This window comes from Odocoileus virginianus, chromosome 20 (genome assembly GCF_023699985.2).
Source record: "Odocoileus virginianus isolate 20LAN1187 ecotype Illinois chromosome 20, Ovbor_1.2, whole genome shotgun sequence".
In the NCBI taxonomy this organism is placed as follows: Eukaryota; Metazoa; Chordata; class Mammalia; order Artiodactyla; family Cervidae; genus Odocoileus; species Odocoileus virginianus.
In genome coordinates, this window is record NC_069693.1 from 96,099 (window position 1) to 119,784 (window position 23,686).

Below are 23,686 nucleotides of genomic sequence, written 5' to 3' on the forward strand. Positions count from 1 at the left end.
CTCATTGTTCCCTGTTGTTTAACACTTTAAAAGCAACATCTAGTTACGAAGAGTTTATTCCAAATGCACCATTTAACTTTTGTGATTTGTTTCTTATATCTGAGGTGCTTGGCCTAATTAAGGTCTTGTTTACCATTCTCATATTTCAGGTGCTTCAGGGCCTGTATCAGTGTGGTTTCTCTTTCTAGAAATTCTGATGAATCATCATTGGGTTTTTGGTGTATATGCTAAATTTTATCTAAGCTCTTTTGGCTGGGTACTCCTTTTGAAAGACCTGCTAAGATACACTTCCTATAATGCTCTAGTCCCAGTCAGGCTCAGCAGTGGGAACTTCTACTAGATTTGCTCCTGGAGTTCCATCTGGATCCACCAGATGGAGCTGGTGCACTTCCTCTCTAGCCCTGTCAATGACCACCCTCCTTTCACTCCCTGAAAGACTCATATTCTGTCCAAGAGGCATGGTGAGTGGCAAAGACAGAAGTGAAAAGTTCAGTCATGCAGAGGGGGTCCTCTCGATAAACAGGGTTATGGTTTTTCCAATTAAACAAATATGAAGTTGAGAATAGAAACTCAGCTGGTTGACCATTTGCACTGAGACTTCCTACAGGATATCACAGCAAGGGAAACTGCCCTGCTCTAGAAGTGGCTCAGGTCCAAATGGGCTTCCTTGATGGCTCAGCAGGTAAAGAGTCTGTCTGCAATGCAGAAGATATGGGTTTGCTCCCTGGGTCGGGAAGATCCCCTGGAGAAGGGAATGCCTACCCACTCCAGTATTCTTGCCTAGGACAAGAGGAGTCTGTTGGGCTATAGTCCCTCTGGTTACAAAGAATCAGACATGACTGAATGAATGAGCATGCACACACGGAAGTGGCTCCCTATCCAAATGGGGTATGCTGTCCTGTCTTAGATGATGACACAGTACCAGGCCCCTGTGCCCCAGGGCTTAACAGAAACTTCTATCTGATCCCTATAAGTAGGAGAAACAGGAAGTTTTGACAGAAGTGAATATGTTGGCGACATGGGGGTGGTTGGGACAACTGTCAGTGCAGTCTATTCAGGCAGTGGAGGAGCCAAGTTGGCCAGAGGGGAGTTTAAGTTTTGAAAAAAATGTGTCCTCAGTCTCACTTTCTCCCTCTTTCTCTGGTAAAACAGATTTTCCCCTGGTTTTCCCTTCAGACCTCTGTACCATAAGGCAGCAGCTGTCTGACTTCTTTTCCTCCTGATACAATAGTGTAAATGCTTCTGCATATGGAATCTCATCATTTTCACTTGCTCTTTCACAAAACAATTCTAACTGCAATATCGTATAATAATGAAGTGACCCATTCAAGGACCATCACTCTCTTGATCCTAATGTATACTGGGGCCACACACTATTACAACAGAATGTCATCTCCTTCTTAGTCACAGACTCACAGCTATATTTTGTCCATTTTTAAAAAATATATGCCCCCAAAGGGCTTTCCTTAGGGACAGATGATATTTTCCCCACATTTATAAGTTAAGAAAACAACAGAACACAAAAAGCACAAGCAAATCTCAATACCAAAAGGGCAAGCAGATTCCATCATGAATGAATGCAAACAAAAGCAAACCAACCGTTCACGAGTCAAGCAGAGTTCAGCATTCCCATCTCCAGCAGAGCGCCCCAATCAAATGCAAAACCAATTGGCTTTTCCCTTAAGGAAAAGTCAGAATTGAGAAGGGAGAATGTTCCCGGCAGTACACACTGGAGCCACTTTCCCTAATGTATGGAGCCTGACGACTCTCACAGGTCCACTCCTTGCTTCAACTGTCAAGCTGGTGCTGCTTCAGGGAATTTTGAAAGGAAAATTCTCAGGCAAGTGTTCCTGGCAGCTGCTACGGTCTTACCTGAAAACTCCCCAACCAGGACCTCTGGTGACAAGCAGCAAGATACCTGGGTGGCTTGGTCAGAATTGTTGCCAAGCCCAAACTTGTTTTGCTCACCACACGGCAGGCCAACAAATCTGGAGTTGTTGGGGGAAGGGCTAAGACTTTAATTAGGAATCTATCAGACCAAGAAGATGGCAGACTAGTGCGGCAGATAAAAACATCTTCCCTCAGTCTGAATTTCAGGCTCCTTTTATAGAGGGAAAGGGGAGGGGAGGGTGCCACTGCAATTCCAACCGAAGACTGACAGGGACCCCCTAACTGGAGACTCACTAAGGTTAACGGTCGTTAACGATCGTTAGCTTGGGGGAGGAGCCCACTGCAGCGCCAACCAATGGCTGGGCGGACTACTAACGGTTGCTCACTTGGGGGGCGTGGCCTGTTGCAATGAGGACCAATGGCTGAGCAGGACCGCTACGGTCATAGTTAACGGCTGGCACTCCGGATGCGCCCCTATTACAGGAATAGGTCAGTGACGGGTTTGGGCATGAAACTGGAAAGCTGGGTCTTGCTTTGTTCACGATAGAGGCCTTGATTACAGGACAGGAAACAAGAGGGTACCAAGGTGACTTCTGATTGACCCTAAGGGGAGCACACTCTGCATTTTGATCCTTGATCAATGGCTTCCAATCTGCCCATCACCTCCTTGTCCCCATGTACCGGCTTGAAGGAAGAGTGTCCTTAAAGCTGATATTAGACCTGGTGTCTCAAGGTCTAGCAGGGGTCTACAACCCTTGCTTGAGAAAGAGGATTCTCCCAAGGGCTGCTGGAGCCCGAGGGGCCCAGTAGGGACGGTTGTTCAATTGTTTGGAGCTGGCTCAGACAGTGGAGACTCGCCTGGTTCCCCTTCGCCGCTCCTCAGGGTCCCAGCCGCTCCCACGAGCATCATCAGGCCCCAGTGGCTCGGGATGGACTTGCGCATGCTCCCTGGCACTCTTGCCGAGCAGGGCTTGGTGAGGATGGGGAGGTGGGGTGGGAATCCCTGGGGGACCTCCACAGTGATGGGGCATTGGTGAGGCTTGGGGACTTTCAGGCCGCCTGATGAGCTGGTTATAGAACAGCTAAGACTTCCTCCACGTTAGTAGTTTCTCCCAGAGTCAGTCTTTGGGTACAAGGATATCCCATTTGTCAGTTCATCTGGCTCCTTGTGGGGTGTTAAATCAACAAGTCGTCCCTCTGGAAACTAGGTCCTCCAGTCAGCGTTTCTGTAAGTCAGTCCTTCACTTGATGCTCTCAGCAAAGATCAAGGAGGCTGCTCAGTTTTCAAGGAAATAGCCAGATGGTGTTGTGCTGAGGAAGCTCCAGGCTGGAACTCTCCCAAACCCCTGACAAGGAAGTAAATTTAGAAAAGGAAATGATTGTCTAGAGGGAGGAGAAAGGTTGCTCATGGAGACAACCCATGGAAGCGTTAAAGTCCAAGGAAGGAAATGAGACTTGGACAAGATCAGAATTTTCAAGTCTGAAGGACCATTATGTGCTGGTCAATAAAACCCATGTTCACACAGTTCAGGAGGCTAGAAGTCCAAAATCAAGGTACTGGCAGGGTTGTTTCCTTCTGAGGGAGGATCTGTTCCCTGCTTCTCTTTTAGTTTATGGTGATGACTGGCAATCCTTGGAGTTCCTTGGCTTCTAGTTCCTTGGCCCTCATCTTCACATGGCCTTATCCATGTGTGTTGGATGAATGTGTCTGCATTGAAATTTCCCTCTTCTTATAAGGACACTAGTTGTGTTGGAGTGGGGCCCACCCTTAACCTGATTACACAGGTAATCTGCAAAGACCTTATTTCGAATTAGGTCACATTCACAGATATGTAGGGATAGGTCTTCAGCATATCTTCTTGGGGACATAATTCAATCCATGGCACAAGAGAAATTAGAAAGTATTTAGAATTGAATGTATTTTTAAAACATATCAAAAGCTATAAGATGCCACTAAAGCTGTGCTTAGACTAGAGAAAAAGAAACTCCTCAAATCCATGGTAACACCTGTAACTTTAAGAAAAGAAGGAGGAGGAAGGAGAGGGGGAAGGTGCAATGAGGACCTTTGCAATGAGGGAGAGGAGAAGGAGGGCAAATTAAACCTGAAACAAGCAAGAACACCGGAGTGGGTTGCCATTTCCTTTTCCAATGCATGAAAGTGAAAAGTGAAAGTGAAGTTGCTCAGTCGTGTCCGACTCTTAGCGACCCCATGGACTGCAGCCTACCAGGCTCCTCTGTCCATGGGATTTTCCAGACAAGAGTACTGGAGTGGGGTGCCATTGCCTTCTCCATCAAGGCTAATAAGGAATATATTTTTCAGAAGGGAACCTTTCTAAGCACTGGGAAAGACACAAAGATGTATCTGATGTAGAGTCTTACCTCAAGGAGCCCATTCTTAGATAGATTTCCTGGTAGGGTGTTTCATCAGTATGCCACTGAGAGGAGTAACCAAATGAAGAAGCATGTAGTAAACTATACAGGGTGGTGTAGTGGCTCCACAAGGCTGTCAGAGAACCAGGATCCCTATGCTATCATCAAGAATATCCTCAGTCTGTGGTTTTGATCTATAAGGGTTCCTCATGGTTACCAGGGGGCTGCTCCACCTCCAGCATCTCATCTATATTCCAGGGGAAAAGAGGAAAAGCAATGAGAAGAAAGTAGTGGCACTAATATAAAAAAACCAGAACTTCCCAAAAGTCTCCAGCAGATAGCCTCAGATGTTTGGTATTTCAAGCAGGCAACTCTCTCACAATATTTGCTTAACAATAAATATAACAACAGAGTCCATGGTTTTTATTTTGCATTGTCCACTTGGGAGAAGAGAGTACAATCCTACAGATAGGTATACAATCTGAGAAAACAGAGGTGTCAGTTACAACCTACTGTTACCAGAGCAAGAAATTATCAAGTAAGACAACTGGTCCAAATTCCATTTTATTTGGATATCATTTTCAGAAGTTATGTAATAATTTCTAATGTCTTTGGAGTCTCACAAGACCACTTTATTTAAATTGTTCTTCCAAGGGCGGATTTGTAACAGCCTAGAACAAGTCAGTAGCAGTCATGAATATTCATATGAAACTGTATATTGCAGAGGAGAAAAATTATGTTCTTATAAACATCCTCAGTTTTGCACAATATCAAATCAGACTCCTTGAACCCTCTTATAACACAAACAATATCTTTTGATTTATAGCTGCAGGGGCCCAGGACATCTTTAATTCTATCCTATGAATACTTATGTTTTCTTAAAACCAGGCTCTCAAATTTCATTAGTTAGTATTATGTGCAAAAAGCAGAACTTCAGAGCTCAACTATGATGGCAAAAAAAAAAAAAAATGGGGTAAATGCTGAATAGGCTTCTATTTGGTGATAATAATTCAATAGTGTTTTTCTTATACTTGGCTCATTGGCCAGAACTATATTACATGACCAGCCCTAGAAGGAGGAAGGGAAATAGGTGTTTTTATTTTTGACGTGTTAACTTCACCACCAAAACAAATTTGAAAGAGTAAGAACATATAGGACTTCCCTAGTAATCCTCTAGTTAAGAATCCACCTGCCAAGGTAGGGGACGCAGATTCGATCCCTGGTTCAGGAAGATCCCACATGCCACAGGCAACTAAGCCTGCACACCACAACTGCTGTGTGCCCTAGAGCCTCTGCTTTGCAACAAGAAAACCCACCGCAAGGGGAAGCCTGCACACCGTAACTAGAGAAAGCCCATGCTCAGCAGTGAAAATCCAACACAGCCAAAAATAAATAAAATTTAAAAATAAAACAAACACATACAGGAGGGTCAGTCAGTTCAGTTCAGTTCAGTCGCTCAGTCATGTCCAACTCTTCATGACCCCATGGACTCAGCACGCCAGGCCTCCCTGTTCATCACCAACTCCCAGAGTTTACTCAAACTCATATCCATTGAGTCGGTGATGCCATCCAACCATCTTATCCTCTGCTGTCCCCTTCTCCTCCTGCTTTCAATCTTTCCCAGCATCAGGGGCTTTTCCAATGAGTCAGTTCTTCACATCAGGTGGCCAAAGTATTGGAGTTTCAGCTTCAGCATCAGTCCTTCCAATGAATATTCAAGAGTGATTTCCTTTAGGATGGACTGGTTAGATCTCCTGCTGTCCAAGGGATGCTCAAGAGTCTTCTCCAACACCAATTCTACGGTGCTCAGCTTTCTTTATAGTCCAGCTCTCACATCCATACATGACTACTGGAAAAACCATAGCTTTGACTAGATGGACCTTTGTTGGTAAAGTAATGTCTCTGCTTGTTAATATGCTGTCTATGTTGGTCATAGTTTTTCTTCCATGGGGCAAGCGTTTTTCAATTTCATGGCTGCAATCACCATCTGCACTGATTCTGGAGCCCCCAAAAATAAAGTCAGCCACTGTTTCCACTGTTTCCGCATCTATTTGCCATGAAGTGATGGGACTGGATGCCATGATCTTAGTTTTCTGAATGTTGAGTTTTAAGCCAACTTCTTCACCCTCCTCTTTCACTTTCATCAAGAGGCTCTTTAGTTCCTCTTCATTTTCTGCCAGAAGGGTGGTGTCATCTGCATATCTGAGGTTATTGATATTTCTCCCAGCAATCTTGATTCCAGCTTGTGCTTCATCCAGCCCAGTATTTTGTTTGATGTATGCTGCTTATAAGTTAAATAAACAGGGTGACAACATACAGCCTTGACGTACTCCTTTCCCTATTTGGAACCAGTCTGTTGGTCCATGTCCAGTTATAACTGTTGCTTCTTGACCTGCATACAGATTTCTCAGGAGGCAGGTCAGGTGGTCTGGTATTCCCATCTCTTTCAGAATTTTCCACAGTTTGTTGTGATCCACACAGTCAAAGGCTTTGGCATAGTCAATAAAGCAAAAGTAGATGTTTTTCTGAAACTCTCTTGCTTTTTCTATGATCCAGCAGATGTTGGCAATTTGATCTCTGGTTCTTCTACCTTCTCGAAATCCAGCTTGAACATCTGGAGGTTCATGGTTCACGTACTGTTGAAGTCTGGCTTGGAGAATTTTGTGCATTACTTTACTAGTGTGTGAGATGAGTGCATTATGTTGTAGTTTGAACAGTCTTTGGCATTACCTTTGTGATTGGAAAGAAAACTGATCTTTTCCAGTCCTGTGGCCACTGCTGAGTTTTCCAAATTTGCTGGCATATTGAGTGCAACACTTTTACAGCATCACCTTTTAGGATTTGAAATAGCTCAGCTGGAATTCTATCACCTCCACTAGCTTTGTTCCTAGTGATGCATCCTAAGGTCCACTTGACTTCGCATTCCAGGATGTCTGGCTCTAGGTGAGTGATCACACCATCATGGTTATCTGGGTCATGAAGATTTTTTTTGTATAGTTCTTCTGTGTATTCTTGCCACCTCTTGCTAATATCTTCTGCTTCTGTTAGGTCCATGTAATTTTTGTCTTTTATTGTGCTCATATTTGCATGGAAAGTTCCCTTGGTATTTCTGGTCTTCTTGAAGAGATCTCTAGTCTTTCCCAGGAGGGTAGATAGCAGGCAACTCTGGGGTTCTGCCAGAGATGGTCCCCTAAAAGAGGTGAATATATAGAGGTGCTGAAGTCTGAAAAAGGAGACTTTTTGGGCTTGTGGGGATCCAGGAAGGCTCCCAGGAGGAAGTTACATGGGCAGAGAGGAGAGTTGCAGGAGGATGCCATGAGAAGGGAAGTGGCCCAAGGAAACATCCAGAGGTGGGACTGCATGGACTAGGTGTGCTGTATATAGATACGTAGCTGTTTCTCAAGTGTGACAGGAAGGTGGGGAGCAGAGATAGGGCAAGTGCAAGCTCAAGTCATGGACAGCCTGAATGCAAGGCAAGGGAGTTTGGAGCTTATCTTGCCAGTCATAGGAATGTCTTTTATGGCTCAAATATCTCTTAAATACACCCCATTCTCTCCATCCCCCATAGGCACAGGGCCAGCTGAGGTCACATCATCTTTCTCTTGAGTTATTACTTCCTCCTCAATGCAGACCAGAGATACTTTTTTTTTAATTGCCTGCTCCCAGGAGTTCCTTATTTACTTGTTTATTTTTGGCTGCCCTGAGTCTTTGTTGCTGTGAGCAAACTTTCTCTAGTTGCAGCGAGCAGGAGCTACTTTTTGCTGTGGTGCAAGGGTTTCTCATTGCAGTGACTTCTCTTGTTGTGGAGCACACGCTTTGGGCATGCAACTCTAGAATGCAGGCTCAGTAGTTGTGGCATACAGGCTTAGTTGCTATGAGGCATGTGGAATCTTCCCAGACCAGGAGTCGAACCCGTGTCCCCTGCATTGGCAGGCGAATTCCCCACCAGGGAAGTCCCCAGAGAGACCTTTATAGTAATAACTCCTATACCTGCCCCCTACTCCGTGGTTCAAAATCTTTCCATGATTTCCATGACTTCCCCATAGACTTGGGGAAAAGCCCAAGCTCTTCAGCCTGGCCTGTGAGACCCTTTAAAGGGCTAAGGGGCTGGGAGTGAAGACTAGAGGAAAGAAAAGAAAGCGGACGTGGTCTTGGGACTCCACAGAGAGTCATGGAGACCCTTCCCTGTCCCTTTCCTTGAAGCTGCCCAGCCTCTGGTTCCCTGAGGCCCCTAACACAATGGACAAACCTCAGGGATGATTGCAGATTCACGAGACCCTAGTAAACAGTGCATTTATACTGTGCCCCTCTCCTCATTCATTCCAGATCCTGCCCTCCAGGAGGTGTGGGTCTGAGGCCAACATTTGGCAGCATGCTAGGTCCTGATCCTCTGGTGTCTGTGTCATCCTGTTGGTGTTGATGGTACCACCACTGTTATGGCTGGGTAGGTGGAATCAGAGGCAGGGTGGGGGGTGTTTGAGAAAGCCCAGGAAGGGCTGGGGTGGGTGTGGGCGGGGGGTAGTGGAAGCTAGGCTGGACTGGGGTAAGGTGAAGAGGTGAGGACCTAAAGAATTAAGTGCATGATAAATCATACATAACAAACATCTTCCATGTGCATATTCTGGGGTTTCCACTGTGACTCACCACGTGTTCCATTTTCTCTACCCTGAGGAATTATAATCCCCATTTCACAGGTGAGGAAACAGGCTTTGGGAGACTAAGCAACTGGCCCCAAGTCACTAGAAATTTAACTAGTGGAGTATCCGCATTTTCTGACTCCTAGTTCCTTTTTTTTTTGGCCATGCAGCTTGTGGGATCTTAGTTCCCTGACCAGGGATTGAACCAGCACCCCCTGCACAGACTCTCAACCACTGGACCACCAGGGAAGTCCCACCTACTTCCATTTTAATGGTGTGCCCCAGTAACTCTAGAACCCAAATGATAAATGTATCTGTTCTCTCACCATCATCAGCTGTTCGGTGGGTGCCATTAAGTCTAATCTTAGAGGAGAGGAAAAGCGTGGCGGCCAAGTGGGTCAAGATCCCCTGAAATGGAGACTGGACTTTGCAAGTAGAAATCCTGGGTCCAGATCTGAGGCTTCTATTCTATAACTTCAGGCAGGGCCCTTACTCTCTCTGGAGCCTCAGTTTCCTCATATGTCTAGGGGAGTAGTAAAACTAATATAAGTGAAGTTGTTCAGTTGCGTCCGACTCCTTGCGACCCCACAGACTGTAGCCTACCAGGCTCCTTCATCCATGGGCTTTTCCCGGCAAGAATACTGGAGTGGGTGGCCATTTCATTCTCCAGGAGATCTTCCCAACCCAGGTCTCCTGCATTGTAGGCAGACGCTTTACCATCTGAGCCACCAGGGAAGTCTGCTACTGCTAAGTCACTTCAGTCGTGTCCGACTCTGTGCAACCCCATAGACGGCAGCCCACCAGGCTCCTCCGTCCTTGGGATTTTCCAGGCAAGAGTACTAGTGGGGTGCCATTGCCTTCTCCACTGGGGAAGTCTAGAATGGCTTAAACTGATTGCTGTGAAGGTGTTTGGAAATCTATAAAAACTTACACAGAGCGACTTGCCTGGCGGCCCAGTGGTTAGGACTTCAGGCTCCCACTGCAGGGGTCATGGGTTCTGTCCCTGTTCTAGGAACTAAGATCCCACAAGCCACACAGTGCAGCCAAAAAAAACCCAAAACAAAACAGAGAAACTTACACAGGTTGGCATCACTACCATCATTTTAGATGTCATTACTAGAAGTGGTCTCAAGAACCGTGATGTTTACCAGTCCATCCATTTTGTACATGACAGAGCAGTCACCTAGGAAACAGAGAAGGAAGGGGAAGAAATAATTGTTCAGAGAGTCAGTGGCTACGTTATAGCCTGCAATTATGACCACAGAGTTCCATGTGCCTCTGTAGCTAATATCTTTAATTCTCACAACGTTGCATTTGGTATTATTTTACCCTATTTTCTAATCAAGAAATCAAGATATAGAAATGATGCAATGTGACCAAAGATACGAGATACATTTGCTACCAAAAACAAGAGAAATTTTAAAACACAGCAGACTAGATTGGGATGGTATAGTTTGAGAATCCCCAAGACCAACCTCAGGCTCAATAACTCACAAGGTCTTACAGAATTCAGCATAACTGTTATAGTCATGGTTACAGCTTATTATAGCAAAAGGACACAGATTAAAATCAGCAGAGGTGGGGACTTCCCTAGCTAAGAGTGGTTGAGAGTCTGAGCTTCCTTTGCAGGGAGCGAGGGTTCGATCCCTGGTCAGGGAACTAGGATCCCACATGCCAAGCGGCCAAAAAAGAAAAAAAAAAAAAAGAATTTAAAAAATGTAAAAATCAGCAGAGGGCCGAGCATCTAAGGCAGGATGTAGGAGGGACCAGGAGCCAGCTTCCAGTTGTCTTCTCTGAGTGGACAGAGCTCCTCTTCTCCTTGTTGTTCAAAGTGTGGCAACAAGCAGGGTATTTCCAAGCGGGGAAACATTGAAACTTGGCATCCAGGGTTTTTACTGGGGCTCAGCATGTTAAGCATGGCTGACCATCCCCTTGGCTGACCTTCACCTCCAGCCCTGCCAGAGTTCAAGTGGATTCTGCATAGCTCAAGGCTCCCTTGTAAATCACTCTGTTAGCATAACTGTCTGGTGTGGCCCCAGGCCCCAAGTAAACCAAGACACTGGTCATCACCAGACAGAACATTATCAGGGCTCAGCGCTTTCCTTGCAGCAGCTGGGCAAGAGCCAAGTCTTCCTAGGATAAGATTGATCCTTTAATGCACAGGTAGGATACTAGAGGGGTTTCCCAGGTGGCGCTAGTGGTAAAGAATCTGCCTGCCGATGCAGGAGACATGGGTTTGATCCCTGGATGGAGGAGAGCCCCTGGAGGAGGGCATGGCAACCCTCTCCAGTATTCTTGCCTGGGAAAGCCCATGGACAGAGGAGACTGGTGGGCTACAGTCCATAGGGTCGCAAAGAACTGGACACAACTAAAGCAACTTAGCACGCACTGGAAACTAGTGGATGAGATGAGTCTACGCACTGGATACTAGTGGATGAGATGAGTCTATTTTTCAATTTGAATCTCTCCGCACAGGGTGAATTTCTCACATGTCATTGGAAGTCGAGAAGATACTGGTGGAAGAGAGCTGGTGCTCTGCCATCTCTTGCGTATTTGAATTTCGTGAAGAATCCCCAAGCAGCTCCATGACCCTGGGCACCCCACTCAGTAAAACTATCAGCTCCTCTGTAGCTACAAATCAACCCAGCGCTGCCCTCGATGGTAACACCCAGGACACACCTCACACTGTCTGGAGTTTTGAGGAGCCAGAATGTACCCATCTGACCCACAGCATATAGGACATATCCACTCTATACCAATCTAGGAGAATGCAGGAGTGCTTTCCTGAGGGACAGTATCGAGCTCCTAGTCTCAGGTGAAATTCAGTCTCATGCAGCGGATTGTTTAGAGAGAAGGAACTCCAGATCGCATCCTGGTTAGTGTGTGGTTTTTGTTTCACCTGGCGCTGGGCTTTACAAAACCTTAGGTATTTCATTCTTACAACCATCATACAACATGACAGACACAACTGATAAGACCCTCTGCTCCCCAAATAGGAATGGCAAAATGGGGGTTAGTGACTTGCCCATAGCATCCAGCCAGTAAGAGTTGGAGGCATAAATGATCATAGAGCATCATGGAAGGGGCAGAGCCTAAGGGGAGAGACGGATTGGCGGGGAGGAGACAGAGTAGGAGCTGGCCCAAAAAAGTCTAGGCTGGGAGACAGGTAAAGAATCATGTTGTTGTTGCTCAGTTGGTAAGTCGTGTCTGCGTCTTTGCAGCCCCATGGACTGCAGCATGCCGGGCTCTTCTCAGAGACAATGTAGATTCTCAGAAAATTTGCTGATCCTCAGTCTTGAAAAGTCAGGATTCTGGTTGAAAGTCTGCTACCTGAAGCAACTCTCTTCAGTTTGGTCACCTAGATACAGGTGTGCCTGCTCCGTGTGGAGAAGGGAGATACACTTATGAAAAGCCACCCAGTAATCACAATCCCAGCTTCGAGGAGGTGGTCAGATTAGGGGAGTGGAACCAAATCAGCTTCCCTGGAGGCCCAGATGGTAAAGAATCTGCCCGAAATGCAGGAGACCTGGGTTGGACCCCTAGTTTGGGAAGATCCTGGGGAGGAGGGAGTGGCTACCCATTCCAGTATTCTTGCCTGGGAAATCCCAGAGGAGCCTGGCAGGCTACAGTCCATGGGGGGGTGGCAAGGAATCAGACCCGACTGGGCAACTTGCACTTTTCACCAAATCGGCTAATGGGTGGGAAAGCGCTTTGCCAGCTGAAACACTGCATATCACTGAGGTGTCCACGAGGGCCCCTTGTCTCCAAGTCTTGGGTCTCTCTCTTCCAGACCTGACCCAGAAAGCAGAGCTCCACGTCCCAGGAACTCTGGCAGCCGGGGGACCTGCGTCCTTGGCCTGTAGCTTCAGAGGCACCTGCAAAGAAACCAAAGCCCTCTTCCTGTGCTGGAAAGGGCCCAATGTGTCCACCGGCACAGACGGCTCCAGCAACTCCTCCCCTCCCCTCTTGTGCTGCGCTTCACCCTGAAACCCAAGGACCGCCGCGCCACCCTCGGGTGCCGTCTGAACTTCCCCTCGGCTCACCTGCCCGGAAGTAGCATGGTCAGGCTCCAGGTGGCCTGTGAGTGCTGGTGGGCGAGGGACGATTCAGAGTCTGGGAGGGACGGGGACCTAAGAGAAAGACCCGCGTCCTGGGCTGGGGGACAGGAGCGGTCTGGGGAGCAATCAACCTCCCCCTAGCTCTGGAGCTGTGAGGCCAGAAGTAAGCGCTGAGCCCGAGTGTGAAGGGGATGAGAAGAGAGGATGAAAGGGGAGCTAGTCTGAGTTGCAGCCTCTCGGGGCTTCCTGGGCTCCCAGAAAGCCTTTCTGGAGCCCCATGCAAGTCACAGACAAGGAGAGGACTGTGGCCTGGAGGAGGCGGACACGGAGTCAGGATGCTCGCTGACTCCCGGCCCTCCTTCCCCGCAGCCCCGGCCAGGCTGCTCTACTTTTCCTGTTCCTGGAAGAAGACTCTGCAGTGCAGCTGCTCCTTCCGTGGGGTCCCCACGCCCTCTGTGCAATGGCTGATGGGAGGTGAGCCTGTGGATCTGAACAGCATGAATGAGAACTTCCAGGTGACTTCCAACATAGCTGCCCCTTGGGTCAACAGCACCATCAGCCTCCCCAGGGAGCCAGAAATAGTCACGGGCCTCCACTGTGAAGGGAGGAACCAATACGGAATCCATACCTCAAGCATCTTCCTGATACCCCCAGGTAAGTGTGCAGGGGTCTGGTGACTGGGCTAGAGCGACAACACCCAGGGACCAGAATGAGGCTGGGTACAGGGCTTCCCTGGTGGCCCAGATGGTAAAGAAGCTGCCCAGGTTCGATCCCTGGGTCAGGAAGATCCCCTGGAGAGGGAAGTGGCAACCCACTCCAGTATTCTTGCCTGGAGAATCCCATGGACAGAGGAGCCTGGCGGGCTACAGTCCACAGGGTTGCAAAGAGTCGGACACAACTGAACCTTTCTCACAGAGCCAGCGGAAAGAGTAGAGGCTCAGACTTTATAGCCGTAGGAGAAAACTTGCTCTCTCTTCTCTTTGATTGCAGATAAGAATTCACTTTCTAATGTGCTGACGAAAGGGCTGATCCAGGGCGTTGTGTACGGATCCATTGCAACAGCGCTATTCTTCTTCTTCCTTGTCCTCCTTGTGTGAGTATCAAATTAAAATCCACCAGCAAGCTTTCCCTAAAGTCTACTACATTTACTCACATAAATGTACTTTACAGTAAAGTACTTCCCTGGTGGCTCAGAGGTTAAAACGTCTGCCTCCAATGCGGGAGACCCAGGTTTGATCCCTGGGTCCGGAAGATCCCCTGGAGAAGGAAATGGCAACCCACTGCAGTATTCTTGCCTGGAGAATCCCATGGATGGAGGAGCCTGGTAGGCTAGAGTCCATGGGGTCGCAGAGTCGGACACACCTGAGCGACTTCACTTTCACTACATTGTAGTGCTTGCAGTACATGAAGTACCTGTAATACTATTTCACTACATTGCTACATGTAAAGTGCTACATTTACTTTATTTCCTTCCTTATGATTCTTTCAGCTTTGTCTTCCCTCTTGATACAGACCCTTACATCAGCCATCTTCTTTTCCAGTTTTCCATTTGAAGGCTCTAAACTTCCCTCTATGCATGACTTTAGCTGCATCTCACAAATTTTAATATAAAGTCTTCTATTATAATATAGTCAAATACCTCTAATTTCGGTTAAGATTTTTTTCCATCCATGAGGGTTTTTTTTAAAGACACATCAATATTTTCTAATAATCCTCTTTTCCTTATTTCTACTTAAATCCAGTAAGTTCAAAGAATATGCTATGCATGATTTCAGTTCTTTATTTCCTTGTGGCAGAATTTTTGCTTAGTATTTATAAATAAATATTCCATGTGGACTTGAATAGAATACGCATTCTACACTTGTTGAATGTAGCGTTTATATAAATACAATATTTGTACAGGTATATATATAGATGGGCTTCCCAGGTAGCTCAGTGGTAAAGAATCTGCCTGCAATGCAGGAGACGTGGGTTTGATCCCTGGGTTGGGAAGATCCTCTGGAGAGGGAAATGGCAACCACTCCAGTATTCTTGCCTGGGAAATCCTATGGACGGAGGAGCCTGGTGGGCTACAGTCCATGGGGTCACAAAACAGTCAGACCCGACTAAGCGACTAAACAATAACTATGTGTGTGTGTGTGTGTGTGTGTGAATTCTGATGGTCATAAGGCAACCAAACATGTTAAATATAAAATGCTGATGCTGAATATAAAAGTTAGTCTTGGGGAACTCTGGAGTCTTCATGTTGTTGTTTAGTGTCCAGCTCTTTTTGATGCTATCTAACCATCGCATCCTCTGCTGTCCCTTTCTCCTTTTGCTCTCAGTTTTTCCCAGCATCAGAGTCTTTTCCAGTGAGTTGGCTCTTCTCATCAGGCGGCCAAAGTATTGAAGCCTCAGCTTCAGCATTTCAGTCCTTCCAAGGAATAGTCAGGGTTGATTACCCTTAGGATTGACTGGTTCGATCTCCTTGCAGTCCAAGTTTGCTTTGGTGTCTTTTATCAATTCTATAAAAATTCTCAAACATCTTTCACAGATTGCCTCTGCCATTTCCTTTCAGATAGGGGTTCTCATTTTGTTTTGGGGTTTTAAATATATACGTATTTATTTATTTATTTGGCTGTGTTGGATCTTCGTTGCAGCATGCAGGGTTTTTCACTGAGGCATACAAACTCTCTGCCAAAACTACTGGCAGGGGCTCGACAGTTGCAGGATACGGGCTAAATTTCTCTGCGGCAAGTGGGATCTTATGTTCCCACACCAAGGATTGAATCTGCGTCCCCTGCATTGCAGAGTAAATTCCTAACCACTGGACCACCAGGGCAGTCCCAGAGTTCTCATTTGATAGTGTTAAACCTTCTTTCTCTTTCTCTCTTCCCCCCGCCCTTACCCTGTCTCTCCTGTATTCTGTAAGTAAAGTAAACAAGTGCTAGGTTAGAGAGACCTGCACAAGTAAGATACTAAGGGAACCCTGCCCCTTCAGTATCTCCTTATCCATCGGGAGGGAGCATCCACACGGCCCAGGATTCCCTCAGCTTACCCCGAGTCAGCCCTTTGTCGGTACTACAAACGATTCCCTTCCCCGTCCTAAGTTTCTTATCTCCTCCCTTCTCACTCTGAGCAGTAAGGTTTCCCTAACTTCACAGGAAAAAAGCAACTCCCCAAACCCACGACGTTATTACCATCGGCACTGATGATTTACTCCTCGCCTGTTTCAGAGAAAGGCATCTTTCTTCGTGTCCAAGGTTAGCCCTCCCTCCTCTGCCTTGGGAATCCATCTCCGGCACACTCCACTGATCATGCCTTCTGTCTCTCAAGCGCTCAGTCACTCTTCCTTCATTGGCTCTTTCTCTTAATTATGTAAGCATGTCCAAATCTCTCCCAGCTCAGCCCCACAAACTCCTTCTATGGACCATCCAGTGTTTTTCTTTTTTTTGAGAGAGAGAGACTAGCTACACCCACTTCCTGATTCTCATCACTCCCACATTCATCAGTCCACTTCAATCTGCTCTTCAGCACCACGCCACTAAAATGACATTGTCTAAGCCAACCAGTTATCCTTAGTTTCGTGACCCGAGAGCAGCTCTTCTTTTTCTTGTTCATCTTGAGGTGACATTTTGATTGGGTAGCCATTTGTGGTTGGCTTCTACCCAGCAGCTCCTTGTTAGAGAGAAGGAATACGGCAAAGCCATCTGCTGGAAATGATGTGGGTGGAAGCAGGAACCGAGGGTAGAGAATTGAGAGGAGTGATGGTGTTAGGTGTGGTTAGAACAGCCACTGAGAAGAATACTTGGGGTCTGTACAAGGACAAGGACAGCCCTTGGTAAGCAGCTGCAAAGGCCCAGAGACGACTGGAGACTATTCACTGTTATTGGCACCAGGCGCCCATTGCCCTGTGATATTTCCTCCCAGCAGTGGTCACAGGAAATAAAAAGGAGACGGCGGCATCAGTCTAGGTTTCGGTCTTTGCAGGCAGGGTGCTGTGGAGGGGAGATGGAGGGGAGAGGCCGGGGAGGCAGGGGGGCTGGAGGGAAAGAGCCCATCAAGAAGGCTGGTAAGAGGGTCCAGGCTGAGAGAATAGGAACTTGTATCCCCATGTGATGAGGGGAGGAGAGTGCCAGTTACAGAACCAGCAAACAGAGGGAAACATGGTCCTCTAAGCCCAGCCCAGGCCTCCTTCTGGGAACCAGAGGGTACTGAGCACAGCATTAACCCCAGGGCTCACTGCTCTAGAATGAAGATGCTTAAGTGGTGGGAGAAGAGTCACATTCCCAAGGCCAGTGCGGCCCTGATCCCCAAGAGACCAGAGCTGCTGGAGGAGCCAAAAACACCCCAGGAGTCTGCAGCTGAACCCTCGCCAGCTTCTGTAGCCGGTAAGACCCTGGGCTGGGCCGCTGCATTCGGAGACCTCCAGAGGGCGCTGGTTAGAAAGGAGGCCTTCCAGGACTCCCGGAGTTGGAAACCGCATCACTAGCGCTGGAGCCCAGAGGGTCTTCACTCCGGGAGCACAGGCCGGCTCATCCTGATGTGTGGCCACCAGCAAGGAGGACCAGGGCTCAGCCTTGTCTGAGCATCGGTCTGCTTCTTCAAGCCGAGGTCCCCTTCCAGCAGCTGAGCCCCCCTGTGCCACAGACAGTGATGACCCTGGAGGGTGCCAGCCCCAGCCCCGTGGAGGAGTTAGGCTCACCCCCTTGCAGCCACCGCCCTGCCAGGAAAGGACAGTACATTCTAGAAGGGGAGTGTGAGGCTGCTTGCAGTGCCAGAACAAAGCACCACAACCTGGTGAGCTTAAACAACAGGAATATTTTTTTCACCGTCTTGGAAGCTACGAGTCCAAGATCAAGGTGTGGGCAGAGCTGAGTTCTCCTGAGGCCTCTCTCCTGGCTTGCAGACAGCTATCTTCCCCCTGTGTCCTCACATGGCCGTCCCTCTGTGTATGTCGGTGTCCTAATCTCCTCTTAATGAGGACACCAGTCCTACTGGACCAGGGCCCACCCATGTGGCCTCATTTTACCTTAATTATCTCTTTAAAGGCCCTGTCTCCAAAAGCAACTCTGAGGCGCTGAGGGTTAGTGCTTCAACATACTGATCGGGGTGGAGAGAAGGAGTTCAGCCCGTGAAGGAGGCTTCAAGGAGCCACTTGGGTCCCTTTGTTTGTGGGAGGTGCTCGAGGGGGGAAGGGGCTTGCCCACAGCAGAGGGACCCCAGGATCTGGTTCTCGCACAGTCTAGGGCTCGTGAGAGAGAAAGAAGAAGACCGAGGACGCACAAACTCCAGGGCAGATGAAGACCCTGGCTCACAGCAGCTGAGGCAGCAGACCCACGGGGCGGGAGCAGCAGCTGCATCTCAGGTCCTGTGAGCAGAGGCCCCACTCTGCACTTGTGTTGACTGGACAGACATGCCCGAGGCCTCCCGTCAGGCCCTGGGGATAAGCCTTCTCCCTGCCCTGGAGGAGCGAGATCTGGGCCGGCCTCTGCCACCCAGGGGGCACCCAGGAGCACAGGTGAAACACTGGAGCCCTGGACCGTTACTGTGGCAGCAACCACAGGCCGCCCTGTGAACCGGACGGACAGTGGCCACTGCAGCCAAGTCCAGCCCCAGCTTTCTGCAGAGAAACAGAGACCCACAGAAGTGGGACCTTAAAAGTCTGTCTCTGCAGGGACACTGGGGATCCTCCCCACCCCCTACATGGCAAACAGGGAAACCGAGACTCACAGCTCCCCAGGCCACACAGCAAGACCATGCCCTGATCAGGACGCCTGGGTCCCAGGGCCCTGGGGCTCCGGAGCGGCTGTCCAAGTCACTCGTCACTTTCCCCTGAGCTAATGAGGCTCCATTGCAGAGGTGGCAAAGTCAAGGCCGCAGGAATCGGACAGGTAACAAAACAAACAGAACAAGTGCCTGGGGCCCCATGGGGCAGTGGGGGGGGGCACGTGGTGGGCAGGCAGGGGGTGACTTCGGCTAAAAGGGGCGCCTTGCAGCAGACATCTCCGCTCCATGCCTCCCCCCATCCTCCCACACAGCGAGAATGAGATCTCTATTGCCAGATCTTCTGATCGCCGCCCCCCCAAACCAAAGGAATCCCAGAGATCCAGGTTTCAGAGGGACATTTCTGGATTCTGGATCCAAACACGTTAGTAATCAAAAAAGCAGCTTGGGGACTTCCCTGGCTGTTCAGTGGTTAAGATTCTGGGCTTCCACTGCCTGAGGCACTGGTTTGATCTCTCCTTGGTGAACTAAGATCTCACATGCTACATGACCAAATAATAATCATTAATAAAATTAAATATAAGTAAATAGATTAAAAAAAAACAATGCGGGTCCAAGAGAAGCCATATGTGGGCCTCTCATTTGTCAATTTGATTAGAAGCACAGACGTGGAGTGGTGGGACTCCCTTTCTTTAAACCCACCGCCTGCCCCCAGAATGCCAACGCCTGCCAAGTGCAAACAGAAGCCCCAGGGGCCAGGAAGAGGCTCGGGGCTGGCGGGATGAGGATGGGCTTCCAGTGGAGATCCAGGAGGTCATTCACTCATGCTTCCGCAAAAGTTCCCCCCCCCCCCCGCCCCCCAGAGGCCTCCCGTGTGCCAGGCCTTGGAGTGGGGACACGGAGATGGGTCAGATTCAGGTCCTGCCACCTGACCCGGGAGAGGTGATGGCCGTCCAGGCACGGGAAGCCACAGGATCGTCATAAACGGGGCGCTGGGGGCTGGTGCGCTCCAGCAGGGGCAAGGCAAGCGGTGTGTCTTGGCAGGGGGCAGTTGACAGGGAGAAACGAGCCAGGCAAAGTGCCACCGCCTGGGCATAGGTGAGGCTCCCTGCACATAGGCCTCCACCTTCACCCAACCCACTCTTGGGAGAATCCAGAGGGGCTGACGCCTGGCTGACTCCGCCCACCCTCCAGGACCAACGAGAAGCCAGAGCTGGGGTATTGCGCTGAGCATATGCAGCTTCTGACCTGCTGAATGAGGAGGCAGAAGCTACAGACACACGGGGCTGACTGGCGGCTCGCTCAGCATCCAGCTCCCACTTTAGGGAAGGGGAGGTTTCAACATCACCCGCACCCAACGAGTAGCGGCTCAGGATTTATGGTAACTTACAGATCCCAGCCCTGAGGGGGCGCCGTTGAGCCGGGAGGGGCAGTCCCTGTCCCAGGACACCTGCAAGCCCCAGACGGCAAGGTAGGAGCGCCCATTACTCCCAAGGCGACTGGGGCCAGGTCACTAGGTCACTAACTGGTTCTGGTCCGACTCTATGTGGTTATTTTAAAAGGTGTCTGGGGAAAAACAAAGCGTGAACTTACAGCAAGCAGCCTACACTCAAGTCCTTATCTAATGTTCAGACTCCGGATGTGAGCAGGGTTATCGTACTGTAAAATGGCCAGGCGGCAGCTGGGGAAAACAAAATTGTTTTCCTCAAAAGTTGTTTTTCTCACCGTAAGAACACACGTGGCAACACCCTTGAGTTGGACCTCACAGACCCCGTACCCCACCGGTGAGGGCATCGTGGAGACACGGAGATCAAGTTCAGGAAAAGTGGGATGTCCCCATGGGTGGGCGGCATGGTGAGGAGGGCCGTAGCAGCTCCATGAATCAAGACAAGGTTGGAAAGTGGATCATCTTCCAAGAAGAGGTTACGAGGCAGACTTCTTCCTCCAGAGTCAAGGGAGAGACACGAGAGGGTGCTAAGGGGTCAGACAGACAGGGCTTCAATCCCACGCTGTGTGCCACGGGGCCAGGCACAGCCTCTCTGAACCAGGATAAGAATCAAGTGCTTCAACTTCCCTGGTGGTCCAGTGGCTAGGAATCCATACTCCCAATGCAGGGGGGACCAGGTTCAGTCCCCGGTCAGGGAACTAGATCCCACATGCTGCAACTAAAACCCTGAGCAGCCAAATAAATGTTAAAAAAAAAAAAAAAATCAGAAGCTTGAAGTGTAGTCATGAAGTTCATGGGGGGGGGGGGGGCGGCAGTGCCCACGAAGAGGGCCCCCAGGAGCCTACAGCTCACCTCTTTCTGAGCAGACATTTGCTGATGTTCACTGGGTTTCGAGATTCACTGAAAGGATTTTGCAAAGCTGTTATGGTTTATTGCAGCCAAAAGATTAAAACTAACCACAGGATAAAAGCACACAGGAAGAGTCCCAAAGAGGCAGGAGCCCCCAGTGGTCCTGTCCCAGCAGAGTCAGGAGTCTGCATGATCTCCCAGCAGCAATATGTGACAACACGCACAGAGTGTCATCAACCAGGGGCTCACCTGAGTCTTGATATCCAAGGTTTTTTTTATTGGAGGTTGGTTATGTAGCCCTTAGTTTTCAGCATCACCACCCTTCCCAGGAGGTCAAGCTGATAGCACATGACCCAAGGCATCCTCCATAAATCACACTGTTAGCATAGATTATCTGGTGTGACCTGAGGCCCCCAGATAAACAAAGACACTCCTAGCTGGACATTCCAAGGGCTTAGAGGTTCCCTCCCAGGAGCCTATAAAGAGCCAGTCCTCTGTTTGGGGTGGGCAGGGTTTGGACAACTCAGGCCTACTGAGTTAACCCTTCACTGCACACCTGTCCAGAGGCCAGCTGGGAGTGCGGGAGATGCAGGTGAGTCCAGACGGGGACTAGAGCATCTTCCTCCGAGGGATGATGGGTCTCGGTGGTTTAAGCTGTTCAGTACCCACCTCTGAGCCCTGGCCTGCCCCCACCCCAAGCCCCGGGTTAATTTGGGTCCCCGTCTGGACTGGGAGAGGCCTGTCTCATCTCCAGGTCCCTGCAGTGCTCAGCACGGAGTGTGGCACCCAGGGGGCTTGGGAAAACATTCGCTAGATGAGTGACAGAAGGAAGGACTGAGAAACAGTGAGGGAGAGACAGAAAGGGAGGAGGAGAGAGAGAGCCGGATGGTGACTGTGGTGGAGGATGACAAGGAGGCGGAGACAAGGACATAAACCAGAGACAGGAGGATGAAGGGGAGATGCCCAGAGGGAGAGGAAGAGGAGAACATGGTGAGGCAGGTTTGCATGCACTTCCTCTGTCTCTTCAGGAGGTGATGGCAGCAACTGTGACAATGACGCCAGCCAGGATGGAGTGCCTTCCACACCCTCAGCCGTCCTTCATTCAGCCCAGCAGCCCTGTGCCCCAGTCACTGCGCCCCTTTGCCAGAGGAGTGAACTGAGGATCAGAGAGGTTCAGAAGCCTCCCTGCCATCACACAGCAATCTTGTGAGATGGGAGCTGGTCCCCCACCCTTACCCTTGAGGATGAGGATGCTCAGGTTCAGAAAAGGGGAGGGTCCTTCCCAGGGGGTCACAGCCCGAGGGGCATCTGCCCTCTCCTGCCTGCCCTGGGAGTGGACCCAATCAGGATCCCTCTCTTCATCTGGAGTGCAGCCCCGCGCCCAACCCCCTCCAGCCCCACCCCCACCCCCACCCCCGCCTTAGACAAACGCTGTTCTGGTGTCTGGTGTTTCCTCCCAGAAGGATGGATCTCAACTGGGAGCCAGGTTACCCTTCTCTGGGTTGTCATGACTTCGGCAGAAGGCGTGTTACCCACATCTAGAGGGTGGGGTCCACACATGCTGCTCACCACCCTGAAACACACAGGGGGGCCCCCACCATGAAGACTCACCCAGCCCCCAAATATCAGTGATACCAAGATTAAGAGAGCCTGTATTCTAGGGACTTCCTCCTTGGTATACCAGTGGTTAAGACTTCTCCTTCCCACGCAGGGGACTCAGGTTTGATCCCTGGTCAGGGAGCTAAAATCCCACATGCCTCATGGCCCCCAAAAAAACAAAACATAAAAAAAAAAAAAGAAGCAACATTGTAACAAATTCCATGAAGACTTTTAAAAAAATGATCCACATCAAAAAAAAAAAAAAAAAACCAACTTAAAAAAAAAGCCTATTCTAGAGGAATAGGATGGACATATAAACTTGGGTGTTACATTTTTGCATTATGTACTCTGTTTCCCTTCCAGAATGCCACACAGTCTGTGTCATCAATGTCAGTCTTTTAACAGCTGCCCATCAATGCAGTAATGTATTGAACCAGCCCCTTGTGGAGTATTTAGTTTGTCCTCTGAGCACTGCAGCCAACATTACACTGATGATCCAGTCCCTTAGCTGTTGGGCGTGTACAATAATACTTTTGCAGGAGAAAATTCTGGATGTGTACTTTCAAGGTCAAGGGTCATGTACATAGTTTTCAGGGGTAATGCCACCTTGTCCTCCATAGAAAGGGGACTGATTTTACTCTGTCAACAACTGTCATTGCCAACCTGGTGCATTCCTGGGTCCTTTGAACTTTGCCCATTTGATGGATGAAAAGATGATACCTGTGGCCATCAGAATTTTTATTTCACTTGTCAGGGCTGAAATGGAGCATCTTCCATACCCCTGAGACTTCTAACCAGCATCTTCAGGGAGTTTCAGGTCTTGACTGTGAACCCCCTAGCACAACAGTGACACTCCGTGAATAATAATAAAAATCAGTAGTCAGAATGACCATCATTAAAAAAAAAAACTACAAATAATAAATGTTGAAGAGGGTGTGGAGAAAAGAGAACCCTTTCACGCTATTGGGGGGAATGTAAACTGGGGCAGCCACCATGGAAAACAGTCTGGAGTTTCCTCAAAAGAATAAAGAACAACCATGTGATCCAGCAATTCCACTCCTCAGGAAATAGCCAAAGAAAACAAAAAACACTAATCCGAAAAGATATGTGCACACAATATGGATAGTACC

At 49.0% G+C, this 23,686-nt stretch overlaps 1 protein-coding gene across 9 annotated transcripts; it reads left to right on the plus strand.

Moving 5' to 3' along the window:
• The first annotated feature begins 2,277 nt into the window (after window positions 1–2,277).
• LOC139029780 (SIGLEC family-like protein 1) lies at window positions 2,278–19,441 on the plus strand. Of its 9 annotated transcripts, XR_011481967.1 has the most exons (10): window positions 2,278–2,379; window positions 8,587–8,704; window positions 11,373–11,772; window positions 12,688–12,977; window positions 13,325–13,609; window positions 13,946–14,048; window positions 16,099–16,197; window positions 17,186–17,325; window positions 18,184–18,828; window positions 18,976–19,441. XR_011481967.1 is itself a non-coding variant. In XM_070450239.1 (9 exons), the coding sequence occupies exons 4-9, from the start codon at window positions 12,956–12,958 to the stop codon at window positions 18,309–18,311; spliced, it is 777 nt and encodes a 258-aa protein (XP_070306340.1). In that variant the 5' UTR covers window positions 2,278–2,379; window positions 8,587–8,704; window positions 11,373–11,772; window positions 12,688–12,955; the 3' UTR covers window positions 18,312–19,441. The 9 variants fall into 9 exon arrangements, 8 of the variants coding, with proteins under 8 accessions (XP_070306340.1, XP_070306343.1, XP_070306342.1 ...); XM_070450239.1 differs by having other exon boundaries at window positions 18,184–19,441; XM_070450242.1 differs by having other exon boundaries at window positions 11,373–11,558; window positions 18,184–19,441.
• The last annotated feature ends 4,245 nt before the right edge of the window (window positions 19,442–23,686 follow it).